Below are 17,284 nucleotides of genomic sequence, written 5' to 3' on the forward strand. Positions count from 1 at the left end.
ACACACTACACCCGCCAACACTTACGGTCACTCTTACAAATTTCAATTCCCCGCTACGCCCAGCTATTGATCGTGCGGTCAAACCACCTGCGGGACAAGTTCTAGACGGTCTCAGATTCCAGTGACCGTCCAGAGGTTTATAAGCTGAGCAGTATTCCTGTCATCTCAGTTCACATCTAGATATTATCATCTCACCATGTTCAACTCTGAATACAAGTCCTCCTGGATGGATGAGAAGGATGAGAGCGGTTATAATAGTTCAACAGGATCAAGTCCAACTCCAGAATATCAGATATCTCTAGATTTAGATTTTATCAGATCCAACCCTCCGCCACAAATTAGAGGTCTCAGAAAACTTCAAGAGTCTCATGTTGAAACCCGACCTGGAAACCTCCGCTATCAAGGTTCCAACCTTCCTCTCAGTACGAGAAGCTCTACAGCTGAACACTCTTCCAGTCTGGAGAAACAGGCTCAAGGAGCATGGAACTCAATCTCCACCCAGGATAAATTAGGTTCTAAAACATGGAACACCCAACCCTGCTCTCAGATCTCTCAGATCGAAGATCCCAAAACCTGGTTCCAGCAAGACCCTGAGAACATGAAAAACTCCACGGAAACCTGGAATTTCAGTAATTATGAGAATCTGATGAAAAGTTTAAACCAGTATTCCTGTTCAACCGAGTTCCTTACTCCGGAGCTACAGGATATCCTGCTCCTGGCTCAAGCTTGTGATATTCTCCGTGAATCCTGGATCTAACTGATTATAAATCAACGAATCCCACGCCTTCTTGTAACTTGTCATATCCAAGATATCATAGTCTCTAGTTTTCTGTTTTTGTTAAATGTTTACTATAAAATAAACTTGGTCATACCAGAATTATTTTTTTTACTTCAGTAGGTAAAATTAGAAAGTTGGCTCTGATAGATAGATAGATGGATAGAAAGAGTTTAGTAGGAGATAAAATTATAAAGAAAAATAAAAAAAATATTTTAAGGGTTATATCAGTGAAATAGATGAAAATACTTTGAAATTTAAGAATTGCGACAGTAATTAGAATTGCATCTTTTTATTTCAAAGATTGCGCTCGATAATTGAAAATAATATTTTCTACTGAATTCAAGTAAAGCTTAGATATTATAAATAAAAAAATTCTTTATTAATTCAATTTCACTGCAGAAATAGTTCCCAATTCCACTTAAACTAAAAATATTAAAGCTTGTAGTACTAATACGAAAAATCTGTTCATTCTAGAAAGCAGAACTGCTTTAATGGATTTTAAAGGGAGTGTTCGCGAAAAATGCAATGGGGATAGGCTTACGTCGAAAAATATTCGATGGTGATTTCTACTAATCTAACTTCTATCAGTTGCGTCTTTAAGGAGAAAATTTTAAAAACGACTCCTACCGAAGAACTTAATGTCCATACAAATATTAATGACTTAAAAAACATGGAGAGTCTCTTAATGAATATATTTGTTTTCAAGTTTTACCTGTGCTGATGGCCAGGGGCACTCATATTGATATCTTCTTGGTATTTTTAGATCCTTATGTCCCGGGGTAACAATATCCTTTAATCTCGCAATATGATCCTGAAGAACCTTGTCACGTGATATGTCTGCATCATGGTTAGGATACAACGCTGCCATGTAGATCTAAATAAATACTTTCAGATAGATGTTAAACGCAGTATTCGTCTTGTATAATGAAAAAAGGGATAGGATGATCTGGCCCAAGATCGCTTTAACAGTTTTTTTCTGATAAATTGATATAAAAAACAGATAGAACTAAAAATTATAAATAGCGTAGTTGGTTTAGAGAAATAATTTTGTTCGGTCAAACTGAGCCAATGACCAAATTACTATCATATTTAATTTAAAAATTAGCAACATGGTCAATTCCAGGGAAAGGTTTATTTAACATAATATCGCCAATACAATATAAATTATATCGGATTGTAAAAGGAACTGACCTGAGAAAAGACAGCTCGTTCAACTGCAATCCTAGCTTCTCCTCTCTGCTCAGGGTTAGCAGCAGCAAGCATTGGATCCCTCTCCAGCTCATCCCACAACCTGTCCAGAAACTTAACCACCAACTCCGTCTTTTCATCCATGACGGTGGAGGAGGAGAACTGGTTTAGCAGTTCCCTCAGCTCTACTTCTTGACGCTCAAAAAACAATCTAAAATAGTTTTTAATGTTTATAATAAATTAAACAAACTTTATCTTTAGAAGTATTATACTTAACCTTACTCATGTGATATTATAATTGTCGCCTTAGTTCATTCTTTAAATATTCGAATTGAAAAGATTCAGCAATGAAACAAATTTAACAGGCATCTCTGTAAATGTTCACAGCACATTTATAGAGAAAAATTTAATACATTTAAAAAAAATCTCCTGCGATATGTTATCTTAAAAGAAAGAACGAACTATCATTTCACGGTCTCTTGTTTATCGTGGCACATCAATCATAACTCCTACCTGACACAGACACTGATAAGAAACCTTGAACACATCCTCTGTTCTGTTTCCATCCTTGAGGTTAACCTCTGCAGGGTCTGGAGACTGGACAGGAGTCCTTGTCTTGATCTGACAAGATATGCAATATAAGGAGATCTTCGTCTATATTCTTCTTTCAAGGTTCGTGTCAGTTTCTCCGTAGATTCCTGGATAAAAAGGAGTAATTCATTGAAAACAATGAGAAATGTAAGTATCCAAATTGTAAACATTTAATAACTGGCATTTTATCAGATGTTTAATGTTTATATCACAGTTCTAAGCAGTAAATGATATTCCAAAGCGTAGAAAAACAACCCGTTATAACACAAAAATCAGACAGTCTCCTTATGACATCGGACAATACCTTTCACCGTAATAAGAAATTTCTATGGTTCATTGTTTGGCCGGTAATTGCTCCCCAAAATTTTTAATTTCCTAACCTCGTCTAGGTTTGATAAACTACGAATTGTTTCGTAGAGTTGAGCAACGAGGTTTCTATCTTGTTGGTTCAAGGCCTGTGCTAGCATAACCCGGAGTAAAGATGCTATCTCGCTGTTCTCCTTCTCATTCTCTTTTTCCATTCCATCCAACCCTACTCCGCTCAGTAACAGCGGTGCTTCAACCTAGAAACACAGGAATGCTTAATTATAATTTTATGGGAATTAAAAACTCTAAGCTTAGAGAGCATTTGTTGTAATAGTTCAGTTTAGATCTAAAAAATGAAACAATCTCCTAATCTTGAAAAACACTTTACCTCTGAAAGCATGAGACGAAGTTTTCTTTTAGCATCTTGGAAAACTACAGTAGACTCCAGGTTCGCTAAATCCAGATCTACTCCATCCGTCTCATCCTCAGGTTTAATGATGTTAACTAGAGTCCCCTCCTTACTAGATCCCGGAGCAGTTCTATACTTGGCAAGAATGTCGTCCGAACTCTCGGATTCAGTTGCTCCGCCCTCGTAGAACCTAGGATCCTCCGACCCAATCCGACGCAGCACAGGACCCTCGGAATGCTCTGGGATATGAAAAGCATCGTTGGTTAATCTATCGGAGGACCGATAATCCTCGCTCTTCGATCCCCGTCCACCCCCCCTGTGTCTCCCGATCTTTGGTAATTTCCAATTTTTGAAAAAATTTCTATCTCGTTTGTTGAGACTATGCTTGTGCTCTCCACCCTCGTCCTTGTCTGCAGACTTATCAAAGCTTATACTCTTCGGTATTGCTCCGGTACTTGCTTGGTTAGATTTGAGTTCCTCCGGTACCAAACCACCTCCGGTAGAGTTTGCTGCACTAGTGGAAGAATTACTTCTAGATTTTCTCTGAGAATGAATTGCTTCAACGGATGCTGCACTACCCTGACTACTGGTACTAGAGGCTATACTAGTGGTAGAGAGCCTAACATTGGTTGAGATGGTTGACAAGTTTCCAGTTCCTGGAGACACATTTTCTACTGAACCACACCCATCTGTAGTTGTGGATTCGACCAGACTAACCAGAGATGGTTCGGAGAGATTGACGTGAAGTGCATTAGGTTTCTTGAGAATGCTGGAGTTAACAGACACATCACTATCCCTCCTACTCCCCCGATCATCAGAGTTTGATCTACTAAACTGCGCCCACTGTTCTACTGCTGAATTCTGGGCAGGATGAAAGATCCTGCCGGGTTCAGCTCCCGCCGCTCTATCATAGTCATTCAGCTCTAGCCTCTGAATTAATTGTTCAGGTTCACTTCTTGTTGTATCATCTGTGAACCTAGTGCTAGCTATAGAAAGACTATCGTCCGGATCAAAATCTCGCATTCTAAAACTTTCCGTGTCCGAGGGTAAAACATCCATAGACCAAGCTTCACTGTTGGTTTCTAAAACATCCAGTTGTCCTGATGTACTGATGGCGGAGCTCGAGTTGTTGTGACTTAACGAACCTTCATTCGGGACATGGAGATGATCCAGGTTTCTGTTCCTGTTTTGAAACTCTGGTCTGTTCCTGAACTCCGCTCTGTTACTAAACTCTCCTCTATTTACAAACTCAGGTCTGTTCCGAAACTCTGCACGGTTACTGAACTCTCCTCTAATGTTAAACTCATCTCCAGGTCTACCTCTCAGTAAATCTTCCAAAGTTGGTGGATCACCTAGAGTTTCAGTATCCGAACCCAGAACGTCAGTTGACCATGTATCGCTAACCATTGAAACTGCTTCATCCCTATCTCCTGCTGTCCCAGTGCTACCAAAATGTCCAACTCTTCGTCTCACTTCAGGTTTAATCTCAAACCTACCAAACCTCTCCTCCATATCCGGTTCTCCGTTCTTCCTTCTGCTCAGGAGATTGTTATCCTGCTGATCCTCTCCTATTAGATTGACTACCTGAGGAACTTGAGGTTCTGCAACCTCAGCCTGTCCAGCCTCGTCCTCCTCAGTAACCTGACTAGACGGAGTATCTCGTCCTGATACGTTAGGAGTTCCACGTCCGCTAACATTAGCGGAAACCATGTCGGACAAATTGTCAATGATCGGATCCTCAACAGGATCAACTTCGTCCTCTAAACTAGAGGCAACAGAATGGTTCGACGCAGCTTCTGAAATAGCTTCTAGATTGTCCGAGGCGTTTCCGATAGATCCTTCATCATGAGAGATTGAGAACCTTGTTCTCTTCTCCAGTACCTCTCCACCAGCGGAGTTTAAACTTCCGTCCCTGAAGGACATGCTGTCATCGAACCCAACATAATTCATCTTTTCCTTCCCTCCTCCAGAAATAAAATTCTTTCGGAGGACGCTCTCTTCGGAGGCCAAGCCCGGCATCTCCGAGGGGCTGTCATGAATAGGAATTACAAGAACCTTCTCCGGGCTACCGGGTGCTAGGGTGTTCTTGTTCTCAGTCGAGGGTTTAGAAACGGGTCTTGTTTTATTTCCAACATTTGATAGTTTGGCTGCCAACACACTTTTATGCCGGGCAAAGCTAGCTGGAGATATTGCATCAGAATCCACCTCCTCTACACCTAGACCATTCTCATGCTTAACAGGTGCCGCTGGTTTCTTCCGACCCGGTACACAAGCAGGGACCGGAGCAAGCAACTTCTCCAGCTCATCCTTAATATCCTAAAATAGAGAAAAAGATTAAGAATAGTTCTAAACTTATAATATAATAATTTATTTATTTATTACAATGTAATTTGTGAAGAAATGTTAAAAAATAAATAGAAAGATTTTATGTAAGTACCTTCGGTAGGAAGTTTTCCTCCGATACCTTCCGGAGCCAGGTCACCACATCCTGAAGCTGATCTGCAGTTAGAAGAATTGCAAGACGGAAACTCTGCTGAGAAATATCCAACCCATCCATCCTTGGTTCCTCGAATGATTCTAGCACAGCCTCGACAAGCTTTGAGACAGATTGAACCTCAAACTCTGAGTAGAGATCCATGAGCTGCGGGTTGATTTCCTCCCACTTCCAGAGCGCTAAAACTTGGATAATCTGAGCAACCTGCATCAGGTTGAACCTGGCTATGTATGATATAGGCATATCTATGATCCCAAGGGGTTCAGGATCCACAATAGCGGGACATATGAACAGGGTGAATAAAAGATCTACACAAACGGCATAAATATCCTTGGTTTCCATCCGGGAAGCTTCTGTCATTTTACCGAACAGATATCTCATAATGCTGGCGAGATGAGACGGAAACCTGGCAAAGTTTCTCTGTATCCCGGAGATGAAACGTTTAGCGTGAGCGACCAATTTCTTGATGATGAACGTCCTGTGAGATTTCAGGTTAGCAGCGTAATCGTCTGTGCCTGGTGTTCCAAACCTTTTTAATCTCTCCTCAGCCGGAAACCTGATCACAGCCTTGGACGGATCTATGTCCAGAAATATCTCATCGTCTGTGAGGAGTTGCAGAATCGGTTCATATAAAGCAGACGTGAGAAACAGTTTGGATGAAAAGAGCTGCTCGCTAAAAGCTTTGTATAACCGAGACAAGGAGCAGTTTCCGTGCCGGAGCAGCTTCCTAGGGTTAGCTGCTGAGATGAGTTGAATATCAACCAATTTCTTGAGAACCTCCATCATAAGTTTCTCATCCTCAGCTAGGAGACACGATCCAAGAATACCGGAGAATAGAGAGTTCACAATATTCAACATATTCAGCTCATCAGTCTTGTCTCCAGCAGCGAGGCATACTGCTACAAGGTTCGGACGTTGACGTAGAGCAACCAGAAACTCGCTGTATGAAACCATGTGATGGGAGAGCTGCTTGTACGCATCTATAAACTGAGATTGAAGAAGAAGATTGGATCTCTGACAGCAAACGTTAGGCGAGTAGTCCTCCCGGGACAGAATCAGTCCTTCTAGGTTCTCCTTCTGCATGTGGGCAATCCAGGCGGCCTGGGCCAACCTTCGGCCCGCCTCAGCCACGCCTTCATTCAAGCTTTGCAACTGCTTCCTTTCATAGCTAACGTAAATCTTCTCTTGGCGTAGACATCTAGACAAGGAAAAATTGATATATTCGTTTTTATTCATTTTATTTGAATGGTTTGAGCTTAACTCCTTCTCTTCTGGCTAGGAGATTAACCAATTCATTTGTCAAACCATTCCACAATTGACAAAAAAATAGGATAATCTCCATTCGAGGAGAGGATAAGTTTTACTCATTTCAATCATTGAATATTTTCAGTATAGAACAGGCCAGGAATCAAAAACAAAATCCAATTACATGATTCTTTTATTTGTTCTTAGGGAAACATTTCGAGCTCGGACAAAATGTAAATTATAAATTCATTTTAAATCTGAAGATTTACAGAATAAGATTAAAATGGCACCTTGCCAGCTCTTGTAGATCTCCATCCTTCCCTCTAGATAGATCACAATTTAACAAGGTCATGTTATATCCGTACCTTAGTTCATTTTAAACTTTCTGAAATTAAATTAATCATTAAATAAAACTCGAAATATCATTCTTTATTTACGTCGAGGTCTTTTTTCTCTGTATTAAACAGGTGTCAGGTGTATGTTTAGGTTAGTTTAAGACAGGTTAGGATGGTTTCAGCAAAAACTCTTCAGCTCCTTCAGCCGCTGCGTAGCAGAGGAGTTTCTAAACATGAAGAACAATGGGGCGAAACTTGCTCAAACATATTCAGTATTACAAATTCATCTTTTACTAGAAATTGAAGAGATTGAAGAAATCTTAAATAAGAAATTTTTGTAGAGGGTTGGCAGGGTTCTTTCAAGGGCGTATGTATAAATAAATAAATCTAGGGGGTGGCGAACTTTATATAATAAAGTATAATAAAATGTCTATTTTTTTAGAAACAATGCATGTTTTTCTGCTAGTTTTGTTTGAAGGAGATAAAGTATAGTACATGCAAGGTAATCTTTATCAGGCGCGCAACTAGACATTTGGTTAGAGGGGGGCTAGGGGGAAATATTTCGCGCGAAGCGCGAAAAAAATTTTGGCCCCCCCTAAACATTTTTAGGGGGGGGCAAGAAAAATGTGTTTTATACTTAAACAATAAAAAACTAACCTTACCAACCGGATATTCAGTTATAAGTCAACACATCAGATATAAAATGAAACAAGAAATCTATTCTGGTCAGGGGCGGATACAGGGTGGGGCGGGGGGACATTCGCCCCCCCCCTGACAGATTCAGGGAGGGGCGTAGCCCCCACCCTGAATTTGGAATTTTTTGTTCTTATTTCAGAATAGCTTCTCAATAGCATGCTTAATTGGGAAAGAATCCCTAGTGCAAAACAGGAAAAATATCTGTCTTAATAAACTATAATGTGTGAAAAGTTAAAAATCTAGTTTTTTAGTCTTTAGTCATTAATTTTCACTCTTTTTGAGTCTTTTAAGTCAAAAAAAATTTTCGCCTGCGCCGCGATTTTTGGTTCCTAATTCTGAATTTTTTTGTTCCTAAAAAATCTTGCCCCCCCCCCCCTTCACTTAAATCCTTTATCCGCCCCTGATTCTGGCATAAACCACAAAAATAATTAATTTTCAATACAAATTACATATATATATATAAATTTTCATTAGTTATCCATAAATCAAATATGTACATTGTACTCAAAAACTGACAAGAAATGCCTTTTATTAAAAATTCATGATTTTACATGAAAAATATTTTTTTAATATGACACATCACACAATATTTGCGGTGAACATGTAGGATTAATTGAATAGTTGTACTACAGTATTAAAGCAATATCATAATATGTGGCAGAACTGATAGTGAAAATATCTAAAAAATACTTGATAAACCCCCTTTCCCTTTCCCAGGAAAAAACAGCATAATGAAAAAAACAAAGATTAAGGCACATTGGAACCTTGTCAAACTGTTCTTATCTACGGCAGTAGTTAGGCTCGGAGACGAAGGGGGTCTGTATGTGTGTATATGGTGTATTAAGTGCTGTATGGATTGAACTATAAGCTCAATAAACTAACGTTCAATTATCTTTTTTTATTTTACGATAAGAGCTCTTAAATTTCCTCAGGGTCAGGATTCATGAATCGCTAAATTGCAAAACAGGGTGGACTTCGTCATTTCTTGCCCCCCCCTACAGGGGGGGCAAGACTTCTTAAGGGAGGGGCATGCCCCCCCCCTTAGTCAGGCTAGGGGGGGGGTAGTTGCGCGCCTGATCTTTATGTGACCAGTATTTTATACTTATGCCTGATATCCAAGAAGCCAAATGTTTTGAATTTACAGTTAAATTTTTTTGGGCGCTTCGCGCAAATTTTTCCCCCCTAGAATTATTTCTGTATAAAGAGGGTGATCGTCAAGGAGGAGTGGTTGATCTGAAGGCCCAGTAATACAAATAAAAAACCAGGATTTATTTAACACAAATAATGTTTTACGGTGTAAAAGAGTATTGTCTCGATGATGTAATTCAAGAAAATCTACGGAATAGGGCCTGAATTTTACAGAAGTAGTGGACTGATTATTATCAGTTATTTTCATAGTTCAATTTGTTAGACAATCTATTCATGAACACGTGACACGTGTTTTAAACAAAACTTTTCATTCTGATTATATTAAATATTTGTAAAGAAAAAAGATGAAAATTTGAAATTAATAACTATGCCTTATATATTTTATTTTAAAAGTAAAAAAAAAAAAAAACAGGGTGTCCCACGAAACATGACATTTTAGAAGTAAATTTCTATAGATAATAATCACAAAATTCCCCTAGTCCTGCCGTTTCCAAAATGTGATCTGCATTTTTTGTGCTTTCAATATTGCCCGAGATATGAACAATTTCGTTCAGATTTCGACAATTTTGCTTTTATTTAACAAAATTGAAATCTGAACCAAACTCTTTATATCTCCGGTTATATTGAAAGCACAAAAAACTCAGACCACTTTTTGGGCTAGGAGAATTATGTGATAATTGTTTCAAGAATCATACATGTTAAAGTAGATAGAAGACTAAATGTCACAAATAAATTCAAATATCAAAGACGACTTTCAAGTCGCCTTGCTATTGTCATGTTTCGTGGGACACCCTGTATAACAAATTTTAAAAATATTTATGAAAAATTTATTTAAATAAAAAGGTTGAAAGTGTGTCAAATTTAATAATGGATTGCCTAGAATTTAGCCGACACATACTTTTCATTAAATCTTTACATTTTAGACGGTTTTGTAATCAAGTAATTAGAAGAGTACGTGTAATCTAGCTGGGATTATTCCAACTAAGTTAAACAAAGATACAGCTGAAAGTTTGTTCAGAGTTGCGGCGGATGCGGAGAGATAAAGGAGTGCAACATCCCTGGATGTTCCTCTTTAAGTAATTTAGTCAATTTACACAATTATAATTTATTTGCATAAGCTTATTGAAACCCTATAAGAACTGTGTCAATGAACAATAATTACATGATACATAGTTAAGAAAGAAAACAGCTAGATCAAAACGTAATTTTACGAAATGACAAAGATATCAATCAATATATCATATATAGTTGTAAATGTTATGAGCTAATAAATGTTGTTAAAAAGTCAGAAAGTATGCATCTCTTTATTCGAATTTAAAATAGTACGGCAGTGGGTTAAAAAATAAATATGTACAGTGCTTACTGGAAGCGATTTATCATAAATCTAGAACTTTTTCTGCTGCTGGCTCAGCTCTCGCTTCCGTTTAGCTTCATGCTTCTTCCGTTCTATTTCCTCTAGGGTACACCGTCTCCTTGCAGCTGCTGTCTCCTTAGGGATTACAGGGGAACTATGAACCCGGCGTAGAGAGGAGGAGGTCTTAGGACTTATTCCATCATCACTGCTCTTGAATCTTTTAATTGACCTTGAGAAGGACGGAGAAGTCATGGCGTTGGAGTTTAACGGTTCAAGAGGACGTTTAGAGTCTGTTTCTTGCTCTCTTGAGGTCGGAGAATTCCGTGCAACCAATTCTTTTTCATCAATCTGAGACATCATGATATCCATTGAATCGTCACTCTCAAAGTCAAGTTCACATTTTTTCAATAAATTTTCCTTGAGATTGTTTTTAAGTCTGCTGGTACGCGGGGTTACAGGGAGTGGAATTATACCCTCCGCCTCCTGTGTACAGCGGATAAGTAAAGAGTCATCATCACTAAACTCAAAACTTTCATGGTTTAACTCCGACTTGGAGCTAGTTTCCGTCTCGACAGGGTTTAATCGAACTGGTCGTATCACAGGGGTTGAAGTTTTATTTTTTTCTTCTTTCTTCTTTACTTCTCTTTTATTCTTCATTCCCTCTTTACTTCTCATTTATTCTTCATTTCTTCTTTACTTCTCTTTTCCTGAGCTTGCTTGCAAGTTCAACTAGATCGTTAAATGCCGCAACAGCCTCAGCTGTTTCTCTCGGGGCCTCACGAGGTCGGGACATACAGTGGAGCTTAACCTCGGGAGTAGAAACCTTCTCCAGTTTCAAGGGTTGGATTGGAGAACCGTCCTCGTCTCCAAACTTAACTCCGATTCCCATCTTGGATCGGTATTTTCGTATCTAAAATCAATTAACTAACTTAATTTAAAACCATTCCTCTCCGAAAATATGAAAAATTATTTTCTATTCTTTTCTTACCTGGGGAGTATCATAATCCCAGTAAACTTCCTTCTCTGGTATTACAGCCTTAATACGATAATCTTTATTAAGAAAAAAGTGAGAGAAAAATCAATCATCAAATCATATCATGGGGTGTAGGGATTGCTTGGAGTTCCAACAAATAAATTAAAAAAATATTTAACCAAGCAAACATATGATAAAGCCTGAATACCTGTGAGCTAAGGTAAGTATAAGGAGACTCCTCGCAAATAGAATCATCAGCTGATGATTCTTGCCTGGAGCGGACTGGGGTTGAAATCAGAGATTCACAACTCTTCATGGAACGAGTTTTAGAACTAAATAAATCTCCATAAAATTTATTTATCTTTACACGTTTTAATATCTAGTTTTAATATCTAACCATGTTTAACATCTCTTTTCTAACTGCATTGGTTCAGTAGTCAAGTTTCTTTTAGAAAGTGGAGGTTTACACATTTTTGGGCCTTTTACTGTTTATCTTACAGTAAAAGAAGTGCAATTTTATGTGTCCCTTATTTTCTTTTTTACACTTTATTATTTAATCTTCCATTTCTCTGATGCCACCTATTGTACTTGATAATCTATTTGAATGTGCATCATGGTTTGAGACTTTTTCTCTCTTTCCCTTGTTAAGTAAGAAATAAGAAAAACAAAACCATCTTTTTAATTCAAATGTTCATTTTCCTTGTACACGTCAACTGTGTAAAGCTTAAAAGTTCTAGAAAAAAGTCTTATCTTGAGAAAATAGTGTAGCGTTCATTCTTTACAAAGGTTTAGAAAATACTAAGAACATGTGTTTTAAAAAATCCATGATTTACAAACATAAACAAAAAATTCTTATAATATTAAGAAAATACCTTGCTCCAACTTTTCTTGATTTTTTCCGACCAAGCTTCGACGTTCCTTTCTCCATTCTTCCTGCAATTCGAGTAATTAAAGCTAAGTGATAGGCAGCGGCCCATTTGGGTTACTTGCGAATGCCGCAATGCATTGAAAGAAAGAGAGCCAGTTCTAGCCGCAGCGCGCGGCCCCCAAAAGTGTCTAAACCTAACCTAACCCTAAAATATATACTAATCTCTCTCTTCTTATAATTAATTGTGGCAATCGCGAGTAACAGAGTTTGGCCGCTACCTAAGTAATAAACATTTAAAGCTTGCTAGACTAGATTTCATATGTCCGATTTGTCTGATAAAGAATAAACGAGAAAATTATACTTCTCACAACTTTGATTATATAAAGAATTAGACATTCATCTTTTAATTGAAATTACATCTACAGCCCCTTTGAAAGGGACTGTACAGGAAAAATGAAAGGGGGAATAGGCTGAAAGCTGATGACTTTAGCTCTTGATCTCGACCCATGAAAGTTATTTCTGATGTTCCTGTCTCCAGAAATTGATATAAAACTATGTCAAACTTGTACGAAAATTCATATATATGCTGCAGAACTTCCACTTATGGAGTGCAGTATACGGGTCACGTGTCTGTCTGTATCACGTGACCAGTATACTGCACTACCATTGGTGGGAGTTCTGATGACGTCATACGTACTTATAAACATTATTATCAATTTTAAATTAAAAATTATATATAATAATTGGAGAAAACCTAAGTTACAATTAGGTTTCTCTGTGATATCTTCGTTTTCAGAATGGTTGCGTATTTGCTGAATATGATCTGTTAACACCTTCCATTGCTATACTTAATTGTATACATATGAATACAATAATATAATTTTCATGGGTTGCGATCAACAGCTAAAGTGAAAAGCTTTTAGCCTATACCCCATATACCCCATTTCAAGTGACATTTCACTTTAAAGAGATGAATGTCTAATTCACAACGGAACCCTTTTAATCTTTATCTAATCAACATTGTGATAAATATAATTTTCACATTTATTAATCTTTATCAGACAAATCGGACATATGAAATCTAGTCTACAACCCGTTTACAATATACAAAACATAATTAAGAATTGCAGATGCAGATACAAAACTCAAACATGGGAATTTAGTCGCGACTTTTATTTCTTCTTCAATATGTAATATCTAAAGCAATGTCTACTGTTTTATACTAGAAAAATCAACCCAATTCTGCATATCTCCCATTCTAAAAGGTTTAAGTAGACAACATGGTCATATTAGGTCCTTAATGAATTCAAAGTTGATTAAAAACTTTTTCATTTCAGCAGTCGTAACTTAACTTCTATGTTTATAAGGACACCCTCAGTTAAATTACAAGTGAAAACAAGACAAAACAGAATTATGGATAGTTATTAGTTATTTCTAACTAATTTTTGCTTACGAATCACAATAACGTTATAACAAAACATTACAATTTCGATATAAAATGATAGTCAAGCGGTTACATACTACATGAACATAACAATATATAAAAAAAACTAAACTAAACAAAAGTGGTGGAATGTTTATTTTTTATGACAATAAATTATATAAAAAAAATCTGATTACTAAGAATTATTTATGATTTTTCTTTGCATTTAGTGCGTGCGTGAACAAAAGCCGCAAAACTAATAAATATATACAAATTATCGAGTTTTGTGTGTGTTTAAGCTAGGGTTTACACATTAAGATATAAGCATACTTAAATCTAAGTCCATAACATAAGGTTACATCAAAATTTTTAGTTAAATAGTTGTTAACAATTTTAGATATGACAGTGCAGAGTGTCTTTGGATTACGCACAGTTTAAAAATCGTCAGCCGGTTACCAACGATATACAGAATGTAATGATGTCGTGAATAAAGTTCAGAGAATTTCTTTCGTCAGTTCAAGGTGCAGGATATTTCGTCTTGATTTTTGTTCGTGTCATCTTATACATTAATCTTTTAAAACCCATTGATCAGGCTTCACTCTGCAATGAAAAAAGTAAAATTATCATTAAAATTTCAAGAAAGAAATTTTAAAAAAGCTTCTTATTTAAAGAGAACCCAATATAAATCATATTCATAAAATATTTTAAAAATATTTTTATTCCAAGGACCTTCTTTATTCTGATATTTCTTTTCTTTTACCATAAAAAAAACACTTAATTTCCTCNGGCCCTCACACTGCGTCCCAACACATTTAACCCTGAAGTGGAACTTACTTCTCCAAAGTATCAGTGAGACATTGAACTCCAACTGTGTGAATTAGAAAAGCTTTCTCCAGTGGATCATTGACAGTCCAGGCCATCACCCTGACCCCCTTCCGTCTCCAGTCCGACACGTACTGGTGAGTAACCACGGCCTTGTGGACGAGGACGGCGGACAGGCCGACAAAGAACCAGATAAAGTTCTCCAGGAACCAGGGGAACAGGATATCCACAAGGTTAGCAGTGTGGAGCATAAAACCAGAAAATCTGGGGAAAAAACGCAATGAAAAAATGCGGGAAATGATATTACTTAATGATTTATTATGAATATATTGTACCTAGGTTTCATGCTGACATTGGTTCCTTCATAAGTACTGAACGCGAAGAAGTGAGGTCTGTAGGAGAGAGAACAGACAATCTCCGGATCCTTCCTTCTTAGCTGGTAGAGAAGGTGAGGAAAGAAGGAGGTTACCATGGTGCAACTCTTCATCCCAGGAAACTTCTTGTACAGGTTGAGTATTACGGAGATGGTCTCTTCCGGGACTTCATAGGTTTTCAGGTCGATAATCATCTTCATGTTCAATTTCATACACTCAGCTACAAACTCTTCTAGATCAGGGATACCGGAGAACTCGAAGCTTGATCCTAGAGGATGTTTTGTTGCAAGATTTAACTTCTTGAGATTAGAATGTGTGTGAGATGATATGTGTCCTGTAGCCTGAGTAACCCTGTCAACTGTATCATCGTGGAATACAACAGGAGACATACATGAGGTGAAACTCACGTCGAACTCGATAATCTTGGCTCCGTTCTTAGCTGCCAGCCGTAGAGCTTCAATACTGTTCTCAGGAGCATCAAGACAAGCTGCTCTGTGGGCAATTAACCAATCTAAACAAAATAAATTTAGACCAAAATATTTTCCAAAAATCATCATCCTTCCTTAAAAATCTATCACCAATTCGATTTAGTTAATAGAATGTTTCCCTATTTATAAAACCCTCGATTTTATTACATAAAACCAATGATCATAAATGTAAAACCGAACAAAATTCTAATCTGAAAAGTGAAATTCACTTAAGAAAGAATAAGTTCAGAATTTTTTAAGTAAATTAAAATTATCGTAGCAATCTAGAAAAAAAAAAATCTTCTTTCTATCACATATAGATTTATTTGTTATCTAAATTTCTCCAATGCTTAAGTTGGAATTTCGCATTGAAATAAAAAGTGTTTATAAAAATGAGTTATACAAATTTGAGTAGAATTTTAAAATTAAAAAATACCTCAAAATCTTTGAGAACTAATGATTATTCAAGGATTAAAATCTAATACAATTGCGTGAATTGAACCTCAATTTTCAAAAGATAGTTCAGACATTAACTAAGCACATATTATAGAATTAATTTAATAAATCCCGGTAAAATAATATACTAGCTCCTCTCGCAGGGTGAGGTTAGATATTCGATAATTTTTAATGAAATTAATCCATAAGATGAAAGCTAGAAGAAAGTGTTTTCTTTATTTCTTGATAAAATGAAGTCGGGGATGTATATTTTCTTGAAAAAATCAATACCCCCCTTTGAAAATATTTGTTTCTCAAAAAAGTTAGGTAAGGGGGAAATAAATGAATTTTTGGGAAAAATAGTATTAATAAGGATGAGAAACTAGCCTTTTTTGTAAGAATTGTTTATATGTTACCCCCCAGTTCTTTAGATTATACACCCTTAATGAAACTGATGTTCGTGTTAAATTTGATCATTGATAGATCAGCACTTGAAACACTTATATCCAAGGTTTCAGTGCTAAGAATATATGTATATATATATATATATATATATATATATTGTTCTTCACGAGACCAAGCCGAGCAGACGGAGAATCAAGATTTCTCACCGCATTTCTTGAAGATATTAATTTTCGTTTCAAAATTATTGGGCAATAATATTAGCACCAACCATATTTCAATCACATTAATCTCACTAGATGTACTTAACCGTCTATAGTCTGTAGTGAACATAATTATATACACATATATTCTGCAAGTTAATCTAGCTGCAAAGTTTTGTAGGATACTTGAACAAAGAAGAGATTTTAGTGCAATCAAACTTTACTCAAATATTCTCTTAACCTTAGATCTTACCTACAGCTGAGTCTGGTAGACCCGGAGCAGGATCTGTACCGAGAACCTGACGAACTATGGTAGGGTTGGGAGGAGGAAGCCGGAAGTATGAAACTAGACAGATCATTAAACCGACGATCATTAAATGCAGGGTGATGTGCGTCATGAGACCTAAAACTAAGCTTAAAGCCAGGTAAACTAGGATCCAGCTCAAACCACAGACCCGGGTATACAACATCAACCAACCCAACCCACCCTCCATTCTATCTGAAAGTTTATGATAACTGTAAAATTGATCAAAATTAAACTTTATTTATTAAATAATGGGACTGGCTCTACTGTCGTCTGGTTTACTGGAAGTATTTCCTTGTGAGTCTTCTTTTCTCTTCTCCTCTGTTCCCAGATAATTGAATTTTATGCAACTTCAGTTCCTAGTTTCTCCTTCTCCTTGTTCCAATCCTTTAACCCTTCAGGCAGTTCTGAAAAATAGGTCGTTTATTTTCAGTATTGTAATATATAATTGAACAGTCTAATTATTTG

The 17,284-nt window shown here is 36.9% G+C and overlaps 3 protein-coding genes across 3 annotated transcripts in view; all 3 read right to left on the reverse strand.

The window, feature by feature from the left end:
- The window catches only part of LOC111704459 (GTPase-activating protein and VPS9 domain-containing protein 1), a 9,498-nt gene extending 1,806 nt beyond the window's left edge, over positions 1 to 7,692 (reverse strand). The window contains exons 1-7 of the mRNA XM_023476700.1: positions 7,302 to 7,692; positions 5,710 to 6,964; positions 3,252 to 5,588; positions 2,938 to 3,120; positions 2,480 to 2,664; positions 1,970 to 2,177; positions 1,491 to 1,652 (exon numbers count right to left, since the gene is read on the reverse strand). Of these exons, the coding sequence (XP_023332468.1) occupies positions 1,491 to 1,652; positions 1,970 to 2,177; positions 2,480 to 2,664; positions 2,938 to 3,120; positions 3,252 to 5,588; positions 5,710 to 6,964; positions 7,302 to 7,363 (4,392 nt within the window). The 5' untranslated portion in view covers positions 7,364 to 7,692. The remainder of the gene's footprint in view (positions 1 to 1,490; positions 1,653 to 1,969; positions 2,178 to 2,479; positions 2,665 to 2,937; positions 3,121 to 3,251; positions 5,589 to 5,709; positions 6,965 to 7,301) is intronic.
- A 2,784-nt stretch (positions 7,693 to 10,476) lies between these two features.
- Positions 10,477 to 12,863, reverse strand: LOC111704479 (uncharacterized). Its single transcript, XM_023476721.1, has 5 exons — positions 12,391 to 12,863; positions 11,727 to 11,850; positions 11,534 to 11,581; positions 11,232 to 11,455; positions 10,477 to 11,173 (listed from the first exon to the last, which is right to left on the reverse strand). Exons 1-5 carry the CDS (start codon positions 12,444 to 12,446, stop codon positions 10,576 to 10,578), a joined length of 1,050 nt encoding a protein of 349 aa, XP_023332489.1. The 5' UTR covers positions 12,447 to 12,863; the 3' UTR covers positions 10,477 to 10,575.
- Positions 12,864 to 13,416: 553 nt separating this feature from the next.
- On the reverse strand, positions 13,417 to 17,222 carry LOC111704468 (glycerophosphodiester phosphodiesterase 1). Its single transcript, XM_023476712.1, has 4 exons — positions 16,766 to 17,222; positions 14,967 to 15,516; positions 14,644 to 14,895; positions 13,417 to 14,409 (listed from the first exon to the last, which is right to left on the reverse strand). The coding sequence occupies exons 1-4, from the start codon at positions 17,004 to 17,006 to the stop codon at positions 14,376 to 14,378; spliced, it is 1,077 nt and encodes a 358-aa protein (XP_023332480.1). The 5' UTR covers positions 17,007 to 17,222; the 3' UTR covers positions 13,417 to 14,375.
- Positions 17,223 to 17,284: the final 62 nt, after the last annotated feature.

This window comes from Eurytemora carolleeae, unplaced genomic scaffold (assembly GCF_000591075.1).
Source record: "Eurytemora carolleeae unplaced genomic scaffold, Eaff_2.0 scaffold2, whole genome shotgun sequence".
In the NCBI taxonomy this organism is placed as follows: Eukaryota; Metazoa; Arthropoda; class Copepoda; order Calanoida; family Temoridae; genus Eurytemora; species Eurytemora carolleeae.

Bases quoted from the DNA above. Each gene is read 5' to 3' on its own strand.
- LOC111704468 (XM_023476712.1), bottom strand. From the start codon at position 17,006: ATGGAGGGTGGGTTGGGTTGGTTGATGTTGTATACCCGGGTCTGTGGT. The intron at 14,896-14,966 runs GTACAATATATT...TTTTTTCCCCAG, and splicing joins AATGTCAGCATGAAACCTAG to ATTTTCTGGTTTTATGCTCC. The intron at 14,410-14,643 runs GTAAGTTCCACT...TTTTCATTGCAG, and splicing joins CTCACTGATACTTTGGAGAA to AGTGAAGCCTGATCAATGGG.
- LOC111704479 (XM_023476721.1), bottom strand. From the start codon at position 12,446: ATGGAGAAAGGAACGTCGAAGCTTGGTCGGAAAAAATCAAGAAAAGTT. The intron at 11,456-11,533 runs GTAAGAAAAGAA...AATTGATTTTAG, and splicing joins GGGATTATGATACTCCCCAG to ATACGAAAATACCGATCCAA. The intron at 11,174-11,231 runs ATGAAGAATAAA...AGTAAAGAAGAA, and splicing joins AAAAGAGAAGTAAAGAAGAA to AGAAGAAAAAAATAAAACTT.